This window comes from Ruditapes philippinarum, unplaced genomic scaffold, assembly GCF_026571515.1.
Source record: "Ruditapes philippinarum isolate M1 unplaced genomic scaffold, ASM2657151v2 ctg5442_1_1_1_1, whole genome shotgun sequence".
Lineage (NCBI taxonomy): Eukaryota > Metazoa > Mollusca > Bivalvia > Venerida > Veneridae > Ruditapes > Ruditapes philippinarum.
Genome location: NW_026857403.1, coordinates 48391 through 60956, shown reverse-complemented (window position 1 = coordinate 60956; position 12566 = coordinate 48391). Strand labels below are relative to the sequence as shown.

At 34.9% G+C, this 12566-nt stretch overlaps 1 protein-coding gene across 1 annotated transcript in view; it reads right to left on the bottom strand.

Moving 5' to 3' along the window:
- Nucleotides 1-261: 261 nt before the first annotated feature.
- Nucleotides 262-12566, bottom strand: part of LOC132749603 (uncharacterized) — a 31113-nt gene continuing 18808 nt past the window's right edge. The window contains exons 6-9 of the mRNA XM_060739429.1: nucleotides 10750-10839; nucleotides 10164-10309; nucleotides 9711-9787; nucleotides 262-327 (exon numbers count right to left, since the gene is read on the bottom strand). Of these exons, the coding sequence (XP_060595412.1) occupies nucleotides 262-327; nucleotides 9711-9787; nucleotides 10164-10309; nucleotides 10750-10839 (379 nt within the window). The remainder of the gene's footprint in view (nucleotides 328-9710; nucleotides 9788-10163; nucleotides 10310-10749; nucleotides 10840-12566) is intronic.

Sequence of the window (12566 nt, the reverse complement as noted above, 5' to 3'; positions counted from 1 at the left end):
TAATGTTGAAAAATAACCCAGAAAGGGAGGTTGGGGGGTTTTTAAAAAATTACTTTCTGCATTTAAAACCCATACTAGGGCAGCTATAATCAAAAAAAAAGCAACAGTAAACCCTTTGGGCCAAAAAAGGATGGGTTATATGGGCCCTTTAAAGCTGTTCCCCAAAAAAAGGAAAATGATTCACCCCCTACCTTAATAAATAAAAAAGATTAGTAGCAAACCCAAAATTACATGCTGGGGCGGGTATAAACCCTTTGAAATTTATTTGGCTGTTTTGTTCATTATTTCAGCGCTAACTTTCTCATCTGACAGGTCTTCATGGTCATTCTGGAAAAGAAAACAAATTTCTTGTACGACCATGTTGTGAACAAGCATATTTATACAACATTATTCTATAAATCAGGGCTTAATTAAATAACAGATTACATTTATGCCCCAATCAAATTCCCTCTACAGAAAAAGTGAGGACATTTGGGTAAGATTTATCCAATAGTTACCTATTTTTTTTTCCAGTTGGGATTCAATTCATACTGACACGAAAAGGTCATATACATAGTGAATTTCAATATTTACTGGTAGAAGACGACCTCTGGTACACCTCCATCCATTATTCCAGGCATGAGCAAGCATTTGAGTATTACCACCAATGTTTCTAAAGCTACCGGTAGCTGGATAGCTTCAGAAATTAAAACCCAAGTGAAGAGCCCTTGATTTACAGACCTCCAAACAGTAAAATCCTTGGTAAATGTTTATGTATTGCAAGTTAGATATATTGCAAGCAATCTTGGCATCAAAATAAAACTATCAAACTGACCTTGCGGAGATAGACAGGGAGTTTTTGGTTGGGTTTTAAGTCACATGGACACATGGATACCCCATATTTCTAGAAACTAGAACTCTGCATGTCGGATGTGTTGCCTTGTGAACAATATAGTTTAGGAGAAATGGCCAGGACAAAAATGAAATTTGAAAATCAACAAAGGGCAATAACTCAAAAAATAACAAATGCAGAGCAGCAGTTTCTGAGCACTGCACTTCTTATAAATAACATCTATCATCCTATTAAGTTTCAAGTCTAAAGCTTTTATAATTCATGAGAAATGGCCTGGACAAAAATAAAGTATGAAAATTAAAAAAGGGCAATAACTAAAAAAATAAGAAATGCAGAGTACCAGTTCTAGGTTACTGCACTTCTTCTTAATGAGATCTATCATCCTATAAAGTTTCATGTCCATAGCTTTTATACTTTAGGAGAAATGGCCTGGACAAAAATAAAGTATGAAAATTAACAAAGGGCAATAACTCAAAAAATAACAAATGCAGAGTACCAGTTCTTGTGCATTGCACTTCTTTTAAATGAGATCTATCATCCTATGAAGTTTCATGTCCATAGCTTTTATACTTTAGGAGAAATGGCCTGGACAAAAATAAAGTATGAAAATTAACAAAGGGAAATAACTTGCAAAAAATAATAAAAATGCAGAGTACCAGTTCTTGTGCACTGCACTCTTCTTAATGAGATCTATCATCCTATGAAGTTTCAAAGCCATAGATTCCCTATACTTTAGGAGAAATTGGCCCGGAACAAAAAATAAAGTATGAAAATTAAAACAAAAGGGCAATAACTCAAACAAGAACCGGTTGAACCGGGTGATGCTCCCCGAGAAAGTTCTGGACACAGGAAAGTATAAAAACAAGAGGGCCATGATGGCCCTGAGGTCGCTCACCTGTATAAAGCCCCCCCCCATCCCCACCCCGGGGCCAATTTGTACCCAAGGGCTTTTTATTTGTTTATTTGAACAGACTTGGTAGACACCCATAAGAAGATGTTTCATGGCTAAACATCTAAGTTCTAGCTCATTGGTTTTTTTAAAAGAAATTTTTTTTTAAGTTTTTACTATACAACATATAGTTAAAAAACAATGACACCCCTGGGGCAGGGCCAGTTTTGACCCCCGGGCTTTTATTTGAACAAACTTTATAGATATTTACTTAAAGATGTTTCATGCTTAATATCTAAACTCTAGCTATTTGGGTTTTTTTTTTTTTCAAAGAAGATTTTTAAGTTTTGCTATACACATATAAGGAAAATCAATGACCTCCCCCCCCCCCCCCCCCCCAGGCTGGGCCAGTTTTGACCCCAGGCCTTTTTATTTGAACATACTTGGTAGACACCCATTAGAACATGTTTCATGCTAAAAATATCTTAGCTCTAGCTCTTTGAGTTCTTTTAAAAGAAAGATTTTTTAAGTTTTACTATATTGCATATAGGGAAAATCAATGACCCCCTGGGCCGGGGCCAATTTTGACCCCAGGGCTTTTATTTGAACAAACTTGGTAGACACTCATTAGAAGATGTTTCATGCTAAATATCTTAGCTCTAGCTCTTTGGGTTCTTTAAAAGAAGATTTTTTAAGTTTTTAATATATGCATATAGGAAAAATCTATGACCCCCTCGGGCGGGGTCACTTTTTGACGCCAGAGCTTTTATTTGAACAAACTTGGTAGACATTCACTAGAAGATGTTTCATGCTAAATATCTAAGCTCTAGCTCTAATGGTTCTTTAAAAGAAGATTTTTTAAGTTTTTACTATATGCATATAGGGAAAATCAATGACACCCCCGGGGCGGGGCCAATTTTGACCCCAGGGCTTTAATTTGAACAAACTTGATAGACACTCACTAGAAGATGTAGCTTAATATCTAAGCTCTAGCTCTTATGGTTCTTTGAAAGAAGATTTTTAAGTTTTTACTATATGCATATAGGGAAAATCTATGACCCCCCTGGGGGGGGTCAATTTTGACCCAGGGCTTTTATTTGAACAAACTTGGTAGACATTCACTAGAAGACGTTTCATGCCAAATATCTAAGCTCTAGCTCTTTATGGTTCTTTAAAAGAAGCTTTTTTAAGTTTTTACTATATGCATATAGGGAAAATCAATGACCCCCCGGGGCGGGGCCAATTTTGACCCCAGGGCTTTTATTTGAACAAACTTGGTAGACAATCACTGGAAGATGTTTTATGCTTGATATCTTAGCTCTAGCTCTTTGGGTTCTTTAAAAGAAGATTTTTTAAGTTTTTTACTATATGCATGAGGGAAAATAATGACCCCCTGGGGCGGGGCCAATTTTGACCCCAGGGCTTTATTGAAAACAAACTTGGTAGACATTCACTAGAAGATGTTTCATGCCAAATATCTAAGCTCTAGCTCTTACGGTTCTTTAAAAGAAGATTTTTTAAGTTTTTACTATATGCATATAGGGAAAATCAATGACCCCCTGGGGCGGGGCCAATTTTGACCCCAGGGCTTTTAATTGAACAAACTTGGTAGACACTCACTAGAAGATGTTTCATGCCAAATATCTAAGCTCTAGCTCTAAGGGTTGTTTAAAAGAAGATATTTAAAGATTTTTCTTTCGGTTGCCATGGCAACCAGAGTTCTGCATGAAATTAAATTCTTTGAACAATTTTTAAAGGTGACCACCAAAGGAACATTCCTGTGAAGTTTGGATGAAATTGGCTCAGTGGTTTATGAGGAGATGTCATTTAAAGCAAAAGTTTACGAACGGACGGACGACGGACGGACGCCGGACGAAAAGCGATCACAAAAGCTCACCCTGTCACTTTGTGACAGGTGAGCTAAAAATGAACAAAGGTCAAAAACTCCAAAATTAGGCAAAGCGGAGTTATGTTTTTTTGCACTGCACTTCTATTCAATGAGATCTATCTATCTATAAAGTTTCCTGATGATATCAGAGTTATGTCCCGGGTAAAAGTCAAAGTGTAAAAATGAACAAAGGGCAATAACTCCAAAATTAGACCAGGCTTTGTTTAGGTTCTTTAAGCATTGCAGTTCTATCCAATTATATCTAGCTACCTACAAAGTTTCATGTTGATATCTCTAATAGTTTTAAAGTAATGTCAAGGACAAAAGTCAAAAAGTAAAAATAAACAAAGGGCAATTACTTCAAAATAAGGCAAGGCAGAGTAATGATTCTTAAGCACTGCACTTCCACCCAATAAGACCTATCTATCTACAAAGATTCATGTTGATATTGTAGTGCCCCGGTATTTAATGGTAACTAATACTTACCTGGTAATTTTCATCTATTCTGTGACCTTTTGTTATTTTTTTCTTTTTGTAACAGTAAATAAATTTGCAGCTTTCACTGGCTTCCCGTATAAATCAAAACAGTTGGACTGTTTAAATATTCAGCTCAACTTGCCTTATCTATGCGTTTTGCCAGGATTTCTTAGTTTTTACATCGCACTGTCTCCGTTCAAAATGTAAACAGTTTGTATTTTCACTTTTGCTGCTCCGTTTATCCTAGTCCGTAATGTATTTGTAAAAAATCCAGTTTAAATCGTTAATAACACATGTTTTCTTTTATTGTGTAAAGTAACTTGTTTAAAATCCATGTTAAACCTGCCAAATTTATTAATTTAATTTGTAATTACTGGCACATTGTTGTTGTAATGAAGGCGGCCATTTTGTTATGACAACTTCCGGTTGTATTGCTACGGACGCCGGTGCACTAAGGATATTTTTTCCGTATTGTTTACATTGTCTTAATTTAAAAATAAATAGCCATGGCCAGCTTGTTAAACTGTAAAAAACGTCCTTATCATGTAATTATATTTTGTATTACATTTCTATCTTTATTTTTAGTGTCTACTCGGTACAGTTATCAAAATTTTAAGTTTGCATCACTGCTGCAGTAGATGCGCGCTTTTGCTTACGTCATTAATGCTGCATTAATGCGTTCTTGTGTTATGCTACAAGAATGATGCATTTATGCATCATTTTGTTGCATGCTACATCGGTAGCACTCAGTTTTGTATAAATACCAAACGTCTTGCTGCGTTCTGGAACTTCAAATATTTTTTTCGGCCTGGGCACCCGTTACTCTAGTAGCTATATTTTAAAAACAATTTAAAGCATTAATTTTTCTTAAAGGTTAGTGTAACTTAACAAAATAGCAAATAAACACTAAACAAAAATTATTAATTGTCATTTTTCTTGGTTTAATAAAAAAATTTATATCTTCAAAAAAGTATTTTTGTAAAAAAAATCTTATAATGTTTTTGGTAGGTTTCTCATTAATAAGTAATAATAGTTTTTTTCTAAATATCTTTAAGTAAACTTGTGCATTTTAAATCATTTATTACATTGTCATATAAGTTTAAGGCTTGTAAGTTCTAAATACAGTAAACAGTAAATTATAAGTTATACATATACTTGCACAAGGGTTTAGCATTCAGTAAATATAGTGGTTAGCCATAGGTTGGTAAATAATTTATTTAATAAGTGTTACTCAAGTTGTTAAAACATAAAACTTTGTTATTAATTTATAAGCATATTCTGGTTGCTTTAAATTTAACAAAAAATTAAATTAATTATACTTTATCAAGTGCTTGTCTTTTGTCATTGTGTACGAAAATAAATTTTAAGTATTATTTACCCATACTGGTTAAACCCCCCCCCCCTTTTATTAAGTACTAAAGTCCATAGCCCATTGGTTTGCCCTTCACCCTGAAGCCTAAGTCCTGTATCCTAACAATATTGCAAGGGACTCAAAGCATTGGGATAACCAGCCTGGTAAACTAAGCAGTATAAGTGAAGCTAATACCAAGGTCAAGCACTCACACACTCAGTCATCAGGACACTATATTGTCTATAGCATATTGTATTTTGCAATACCAAGGCCATCCAGACGCAAGGACCGCTAGCACGTAGTATATTTTTAATAAGTAAAGCTGGTATCAAAATCAAGCACTCACACACTCATTCATTCGGACATTACATTGTCTATAGTATATTGTGCTATACAATACCAAGGCCATCCGGACGCCAAAACCGCTAGCGCGTAACAATATCTCTTATAATTTTAGAGTAATGTCCCAGACAAAGTTCAAAGTGTCAAAATGAACAAAGGGCAATAACTCCAAAAGTAGGCAAGACAGTGTTACAGTTCTTGTGCACTGCAAACTTACTCAATGAGATCTATCTACCTACAAAGTTTCATGTTGATATCTCTTATACATTAAGAGTTATGTCCAGGACAAAGTTCAAAGTGTAAAAATAAACAAAGGGGGATATTTCAAAAATTAGGCAAGGCAGAGTTAAGGTTCTTGTTCACTGCACACCTACTCAATGAGACTAAAATTTCAAAAACGAGCAGCTCGCATTATCCTAGATAAAGCTGCAGATGCACCATCTGAACCTCTTTTCAAAGAATTAAGATGGATGAAATTTAATGACAGGGTTGAGTACAAAAAGGCAATCCTGATATACAAATCATTACATGAAGAAAACTCACCATGCTACATGAAAAAAAAATTTCATTTTATCTCAACTTTACATAACAGAAATCTTAGATCAACAAAACAATCTTAATCTACATGTCCCTAAACCTAATCTTGAGTTTTACCGTAAATCACTTTCTTATTCTGGAACTAAAATCTGGAATAATATATACCACTTTATGTACGTCAGTCTGAAAGTACTGAAAAATTCAAAAAAAGCTTACATAAAGTGGAAGTACTCTGGTTAAACCAATACCATAGTATTATGTTTATAATTATGTTTACTGCAGTTTTCATTGTTAATGGTTAATATTTATGTTTAGTTTGTCATTGCATTTATAACTAGTTAATACCATGCTTTATAATATTACATGTCTTTTGTATAATTATTTGATGTAAATATGTTGTAAATATGTTGAGGTACATATGGAAGATCGTTTTGGCGAATATGTAGCCTCGTTAAATAAAGCCTTTATTATTATTATTATTATTATTATTATAGATCTATCTACCTACAAAGTTTCATGTTGATACCTCTTATACTTTTAGAGTTATGTCCCGGACAAAGTTCAAAGTGTAAAATAAACAAATGGGGATAATTCAAAAATTAGACATGGCAGAGTTACGGTTCTTGTGCACTGCACACCTACTCAATGAGATCTATCTACCTACAAAGTTTCATGTTGATACCTCTTATACTTTTAGAGTTATGTCCCGGACAAAGTTCAAAGTGTAAAATAAACAAAGGGGAATAATTCAAAAATCAGGCAAGGCAGAGTTACGGTTCTTATGCACTGCACACCTACTCAATGAGATCTATCTACCTACAAAGTTTCATGTTGATACCTATTATACTTTTAGAGTTATGTCCAGGACAAAGTTCAAAGTGTAAAATAAACAAAGGGGGATAATTCAAAAATTAGGCAAACAGAGTTACGGTTCTTGTGCACTGCACACCTACTCAATGAGATCTATCTACCTACAAAGTTTCATGTTGATACCTCTTATACTTTTAGAGTAATGTCCCGGACAAAGTTCAAAGTGTAAAATAAACAAAGGGGGATTATTCACAAATTAGGCAAGGCAGAAGAACGGTTCTTGTGCATTGCACACCTACTCAATGAGATTTATCTACCTACAAAGTTTCATGTTGATACCTCTTATACTTTTAGAGTTATGTCCCGGACAAATTTCAAAGTGTAAAATAAACAAAGGGGGGTAATTAAAAAACTAGACCTATCACTGAAGGTGATTAATACCCCCACCAGCAACTTTGACTTTTTGAAAAAAAAGTAGTCTGAAGAAAAATTTGAACATAAACTATCAACTGTGTACAAAGAAATATTTCAATTAATTGTTATCACAACTGGGGTCTCGAAATAAGCTTGCTATACACCAAGTTTGATTACAATATCTCATTCCTAACTCTAGTTATTGTCCGGAAACAATTTTTTCAATTTTTAGTAACACTTTAACGGTGACCTTGACCCTAGGGGTCCAAATGCAATACCAACCCAGGTCTTCATATAAGCTTCCTTTACACCAAATTAGATTACAATATCTCATTCCTAACTCTAGTTATAGTCAGAAAACCATTTTTCTATTTTTCCTTACAGTGAGCTTGACCTTGACCCCAGGGGGCCCAAATGCAATACCAAGGGCCCAAATGCAATACCAACCCAGGTCTTCATAAAAGCTTGCTATACGCCAAGTTTGATAACAATATCTCATTCCTAAGTCAAATTATTGTCCGGAAACCATTTTTCTATTTTTAGCAACGGTGACCTTGAACTTGACCCCAGGGGGCCCAAAATCAATACCAACCCAGGTCTTCATATATGCTTGCTATACACCAAGTTTGATAACAGTATCTCATTCTTAAGTCAAGTTATTGTCCGGAAACCATTTTTCTATTTTTAGTAACGGTGACATTGACCTTGATCCCAGGTGGCCCAAATGCAATACCAACCCAGGTCTTTATATAAGCTTGCTATAGGCCAAGTTTGATAACAATATCTCATTCCTAACTCTAGTTATTGTCCGGAAACCATTTTTCTTTTTTTAGTAACGGTGACCTTGACCCCAGGGGGTCCAAATGCAATACCAACCGGAGTTTCCACATAAGGTTGCTATATACCAAGTTTGATTACAATACCTCATTCCAAACTCTAGTTATCTTCCGGAAACCATGATGTGGACCGACCTACGGACCAACTAACCGACCGACCGACAAGCTGACTCCTATATACCCCCCCTAAACTTCGTTTGTGGGGGTATAATTAGGCAAGGCAGAGTTACGGTGCTTGTGCACTGCACACCTACTCAATGAGATCTATCTACCTACAAAGTTTCATGTTGATACCTCTTATACTTTTAGAGTTATGTCCAGGACAAAGTTCAAAGTGTAAAATAAACAAAGGGGGATAATTAAAAAATTAGACAAGGCAGAGTTACGGTTCTTGTGCACTGCACACCTACTCAATGAGATCTATCTACCTACAAAGTTTCATGTTGATACCTCTTATACTTTTAGAGTTATGTCCCGGACAAAGTTCAAAGTGTAAAAATAAACAAAGGGGAATAATTCAAAAGTTAGGCAAGGCAGAGTTACGGTTCTTGTGCACTGCACACCTACTCAATGAGATCTATCTACCTACAAAGTTTCATGTTGATACCTCTTGTTGTTTCAAAGTTATGTCCCGGACAAGAAAAGCGGACGGACGGACGGCAGGACGGACGGATGTCCGGCCGAGCCAACATTTGATTATTATGAGCTTCATTCCGTAGTTAAATAAAGAACATAAACTCATAAAATTTAAAATTAAGAGTTTTTTTTTGTTTTTATGAGCTTATTTTGCTTATGGACGTTGGTCCAGGTGGTGTTTATGAGCTCATTTGCCTCATAAACATCAAATTTTGGTACGTCCGAAATGGAATAAGGGGCCATTTCTTTTGTTATTTTCTATTGTTTAATAGAGGGCCAATGGCCCCTTACTCTATTGTTACGGAATGAACTCTATTGTTCTCTTTTGTTCTGTTTACAGTTAGATGGCCCCCTATCCCTATTCGGTAGTGCGGAAAGACGGACGGACGGACAAGGCGGCGACTATATGCTCCCCCGAAATTTTTTCCGGGAGCATAAAAATAAGAAGTGCAGAGTACCAGTTCTTGTGCACTGCACTTCAGGTCATTATAAGAAACATGCATACCAAGTTTGAAGTCAATCCGACTTATAATGACTGACTTATGCTCCGGACAAGCTTAAGGAGACGCCGACAACGACACCGACGCCGACAACGACTCGCCGACAAAAGTAACCCCTATATGTCGCCTTTTTCAAGGCGCACCAAAAAATACAGTGAAAATTTTCAATGGAATTATAATACTTCATGAAAGTCTCACCTCAGTAGTAAACTTCATTTGAAATGTTGACAAAGTTTCTGGGCTGTATAGTTTCCTCATTTCACTCCCAGGAATACCTAAAGTAATAAAAATTAAAACACATTCTTCAAGCTGAGCATCATGTCTCAAACAGCTTATTTCTAGATAAAGATCTCTAAGAAGAAATCAGCCAGGGGTCAACCCACTGTAAGCAGTTGGTAAATGGTTTAGGTGTCCGTCTTTCAACCAGGGGATTGCGGGTTTGAACTTTATTGGAGTCACAATCATGTTTCAACATATGACAACAATACTGTTTAGTTCAAGGAAGGGCAAATGAAAGTGGTTCATTATAAGTTTATTTGTCATCACAATAAAGCTAACATTAATATATGGTTAACTATAATATTATAATATACCGGGCTATTATTCTATAAAAGAATTTTTTTTATTCTGTTTTTTTTTCTAGCTTCTTACCTAATGCACTTGAACCTATCAATGCCTGGAATGAATTACAGCCAGAAACTTCACTACCAGAAACTTCACAACCAGAAACTTCACTACCAGAAACAACCATGTTGAGCAGGTTCACATGAAAAGTTCTATCTATAAACTTGATAGGACTGAAAAATAAAATGATATACCATGCCAATAAGATAAAGGTCGACTTTGTAACAAGCTGTTTTCACACCTATATCATGGGTATTTTTCACTCTTTTTGCAATAACAATAGCGAAGACCTAATAAATCTTGGATGTGAAATCAAGCTAACACTGTTACTTGTTATGCAATATCCACATTGAGACCAATTTTTCTGCTTATGATTTAAATTAGCAAAATTACCCAGAAACTAAAACCTGTTGTTAATGCATTATGTAAGAATGGTGTCGAAAATTCTTCAAAAAAGAAAAATATACTATATTACTGTAATATAAAATGACAAGTTAAAACAATGTAAGACATACTTGAGTCAATCAACATGAAAGAATAAATGATAATTTTAATGCAATTCCCTTACACATCACTTATTGACAAAAGCATAACTCAAAAAGAAATACACTACCTTAATGTAAATAAACTGAGATCATTTTTTCTTGCTGAAAGACTTGGGGTGTTAACAGGTGTGGCAGTTTCCTCTTTATTCAAAAACATCCTGCAGCAAAAAACAGAACAGAAACATAGATTTAAAGACAGATATCAAAAATCAGGAAAGTAACTCTATCTCGCAACACATTGCAAGTTTGTATAATTTTCTTTTAGCAATAAAATTACTTCTTTCATCTACAATACCTCACTTTAAATTTGCATTGTCAAAATTTTGCATTTTTTAACCAAAAAGTGTGCTTTTCATTATTTGTGTATTCATAAATTCTTGTCATTATCATTACCAAAAACAAAAGAGTTGCTGAATAAGATACAGATGTTTTAGAGTGTCATAGCAATAATTATGTCATTTGGCTGCCATTTAAAGGGTGGTTCCCCATATACTATATGCTTTAGACAAGATAAAAAATTCCTTAAATCTCTCGCAACTAAAACAAGAGTGTCATGATGGTCCTCATATCGCTCATCTGATGATTAAGGTTCTTAATGACAAAGAGCAATCAATGTTGTTAACTAGGAATAAAAAGCTGACATCGTGTCTAAAACTAAAATTGATACCATTAAGTTCATATATGCATCTGAAATAGTGCAAAAATTTTGATGTAAACAAGAATTTTTCCATATTTGAGCTCTGTCACTTAGTTTTGACCACAGATGACCCCTATTCAAATTTAACAAAGAAATCATTTAAACAACCTTTCTAATTTCCAGGATATTTGGTCTGAAAATATTACCTCTAGAGTGTTACCTAGGATTTTCCATAACAAGGGGTGTAGGCTGAAAATGTTACAGGTAGAGTTCTAACAATGTTTTTCCATATTTAGGCTATCACCCAGTTTTTAAACCGATGTCTATGGACAATCATCCTATTAAGTTTGAATATTGTGGGCCAAATACACCTTTAGTTATAACCGTAAATTGTTTTCAGTTTCAGACCTTGACCTTTGACCTTGTGACCCCACACTCAATCTTGTGCTACAAATCATCAAAATAAAATTAAATTCAACATCTAATGTGTTAAAACAAAGTTTTCCATATTTTGGCTGTATGACCTAGTTTTTTAACCCAGACAACCATGTTCAAATCACCACATCAACGCTTCTTACATGTTCCCAAGATATTTGTGCTGAAAATGTTAAAATCATATCCTAATGAGATTGGATTGTAAACAAGGTTTGTTTTTAAGCTTTGTGACTTTAAATTTTGACGAAAGATGATACATATTCGCACTGAGCTATACATCACCAAAACAACCCTTCCGACAAATTTTCAGGATATTTTGGCTAATATGTAACCTCTAGAGTGTAAAAAAGATTTTACCATATTTGGGCTGTGTGACCTAGTTTTGACACCAGGTAACTCACATTTGTACTTAACAACCTTTCTGACAAATTTTCAGGATATTTAGACTGAAACAATAGCCACTAATGACAACAAGAATTTCCCTTTTTTTGGCTCCTATGACCTAGTTTTTCATCCCATGTTTGAACTTGTGCCACTAAATACTAAGACAAACATCCTGACTAAGTTTTTTGACAAGTGAAACAAAAATGTTACCACTAGAATGATAACAAACTTTATGTGGACAGACAACAAACATCCAACGATCTAAAAAACCTCACCCTGGGCCAGCTCAGGTGGACTAGAAAAAAAACAACAAGAGCACCGCTCGGCGGAGCATTATTTGGCCTGATAGTGTTTTTTTTTTTTAAGTAAGGATGAAGCATTTGTAAGACATTAAATAAATTTAATAAGGTTTACCTCCTTCAAAAAGAA